The sequence below is a fragment of the Hakea prostrata genome, unplaced genomic scaffold, assembly GCF_041222555.1.
Source record: "Hakea prostrata isolate BN-2017 unplaced genomic scaffold, UWA_Hpros_2 contig_96, whole genome shotgun sequence".
Taxonomy (NCBI): Eukaryota; Viridiplantae; Streptophyta; class Magnoliopsida; order Proteales; family Proteaceae; genus Hakea; species Hakea prostrata.
In genome coordinates, this window is record NW_028291215.1 from 41,460 (window position 1) to 44,203 (window position 2,744).

The following is a 2,744-nucleotide window of genomic DNA, read 5'->3' on the forward strand; positions in this document are numbered from 1 at the left end:
AGTTGTCATGGCGACGAGGCGATGCGAGGCGGTTTTAGCTAGTTGGGTGATGAGTCGATGAGGTGCCCTCCAAGGCACTTTTGAGGCGGTCGAGGCGTTTTAGTGTACATCTCATACACTAATTCATTATAAACATATCTTATATATAATAAAAAAAAAAATTAATATTAGCCATTTAGCCTACCTCAAGTCATCCAACATACTACAAACCACACATAGTAGGTCCTAAATAAATTTCAAGTATTATACTATCATTAACAAGAATCAAGATACGATAAAATGTAACTAAATACTAAATAGTAAACACATAGATGCATGAGCAAAACAAATAAACACTAGACAACATACCTTCATTAAATGTCACCAACACTAGCATCACCTACAACTCCATGGCTCCACCTCCACCATCACCTACAACTCCACCTCTTCTACATTGTTGAGCTGTAGCCAAATATCCTCACAAGTAAAAGAAGAAAATGAAACAAAGCATATTATATCTAAATAGAAAGTTTTAAATATTTAAGCAAACAGTCCCTCTTATATCTAAAATCCAAATCCCAAATATACCAACACATCCATATCCAAAATTCCCAATAGAAAAGTATAAGTCAGCTAGTCATAATCATCATCAAGTAAATTGGTAGCAAGTGGGAGATCTTCTCGAACTTGTTGTTGCTCCAAAGAGGTAGACCTCAAACCAAAATCATCTGCAATGTTCTCATCATCATGCAAGTCTTCCTCTTCTTCCATGCCTCCATTAGACTCAGAGTCATGTTCCTCTTCCTCGACCACCCTCTCCAAAGACCTACGACGTGAGTAACATATATTAATTCCACCAGATGTTGATCCACTTGGTTGACATCTCCTCGGTCTATTTTGGCCCTCAAGTGATGAAGATGCCCCAATAGCTGTATCAACAATGCTCCAAGTAAGATCACCCTCAGGATGGACTAAATCATCAAGCTGATTAATCATCCACTCACTGCTCCAGTCAAGCTCATCAAGGAGTAGTGGATCATAATTTCTAATCTTTATTCGCCTTTCATCGAACCTTTCTTGAAGACGGCGATTGTATTGAACAAAAGCTAGATCATTCAACCTTTCATGTTCCAGCCTATTCCTCTTCTTGGTGTGAATCTGAATTCATAAGCAATTGAAAAGAATCCCAAGTCATTCTTCTAAATTTAAATTTAAAAGTGTTTTAAATACTTGAATCACTTAATACTTACAAACTCAAATGTGCTCCAATTCCGTTCACAACCAGAGGAAGAACAACAAACGCCTAGTATCCTCCGTGCAATCTTTCTAAGCTCAAAAGCAATTCCTCCATGTGTATCCCACCATGTAACTATAGTATGAAAAAAAAAAAAAAAAAAGATTAACATAATAGGTAGAGTTACAAACCAAATTAGTATAACTAAAAATAAAATATACAAGTAAAAACTTACGAGGACTCATAGTTGTACACTGCTTGATAGCCATAGCTGTGGAGAAAGGACCTCTAGCTTCCTTGTAGTCACTTACTTGGGACAATATCTTATCTTGTTGATGTGCATTAGGCACTAGTCTTCCAACATCTTCATTTAAAGAAGTTTGGAGAGAAGTGATCAACTCATAATCATCTACATCATCTAAGTTGTAGAACTTCCCAGGATTCAAGAAATAGGCTGCACCATATAAAGGTCTCTCCATCTGGCACTCCCATCGCCTATCAATGATTTGTATGACTTTCTTCCAGAGTCGTTCTTTGCCTCCAAAATTGTCCTTTATTTTTTTCTTGGCCTCTTGCATGGCTACAAACACTTCAGGCAATGCGGGTCTTTCATCAGCATCCACAATCCTCAATACAATCATAAGAGGTTGTGATGCTCTAATACAATCCTCCACACCATGCCAAAATGCTGTAGAAAAAGTTGTTTCAGCTACTTTCTTCCCTACTTCTGTCTTGGACAAATTGGAATTTGTCCACTCCTCAGAAATGAATAAGTGCTTTAAATCATCCTTGTGTTTCAACAAGCTTTGCAATGTCAAGAATGAAGTGGCAAACCTAGTCACTACAGCCCTTACAAGATATCTGCCATTTGTCTTCTGTCTCAAGGCCTTCAGCAATCTTGTGTGCCTATAAATGAAAGTGGTAATTCTCTTCCCTTGAATTATCACTTTCTTATATTGTTTCAAATTTCCAATGTCCTCTAGCATCAAATCAAGACAGTGGGCTACACAAGGAATCCAATATAATCTAGTCCTCTTCTCCATTAATAATGACCTTGCTGCTTTGTAATTTGAGGCATTATAAGTCACCACTTGAAGTACATGGTCTTCCCCAACTTCTTCAACTTTGCTATCCAATAACTGAAAGAGCATGTTTGCATCTTGCACCTGGCTAGATGCATCCACAGAACCAAGGAAGAATGATCCCTCTGGACAATTGACAAGAAAATTGATGAGATGCCTACCCTTTTTGTCAGTCCACCCATCAGACATGAGTGTGCATCCTTACTTCCTCCAATACTTTTCATATTTTTTCCTCATCTCCATTGTTCTTTCTTTTGCATTCTTCAACAAAGGCACCTTGACTTCATGTTAACTTGGGGGCTTATACCCAGAACCATATTGTGCATTAGACTCAACCATCACCTCAAAGCTTTTAGCTTTAACTGCATTGAATGGAATGCCACATTGATACATCCAATCAGCAATGTGGTTATCCACTCGCTTCTTTTCTTCAGGAGATCTCATTCTAT

At 37.9% G+C, this 2,744-nt stretch overlaps 1 protein-coding gene across 1 annotated transcript; it reads right to left on the reverse strand.

Annotated features, from left to right (window-relative positions):
* Positions 1 to 612: 612 nt before the first annotated feature.
* On the reverse strand, positions 613 to 2,484 carry LOC148998908 (uncharacterized). The gene is made up of 3 exons (XM_089141613.1): positions 1,449 to 2,484; positions 1,230 to 1,348; positions 613 to 1,137 (listed from the first exon to the last, which is right to left on the reverse strand). Exons 1-3 carry the CDS (start codon positions 2,482 to 2,484, stop codon positions 613 to 615), a joined length of 1,680 nt encoding a protein of 559 aa, XP_088997739.1.
* Positions 2,485 to 2,744: the final 260 nt, after the last annotated feature.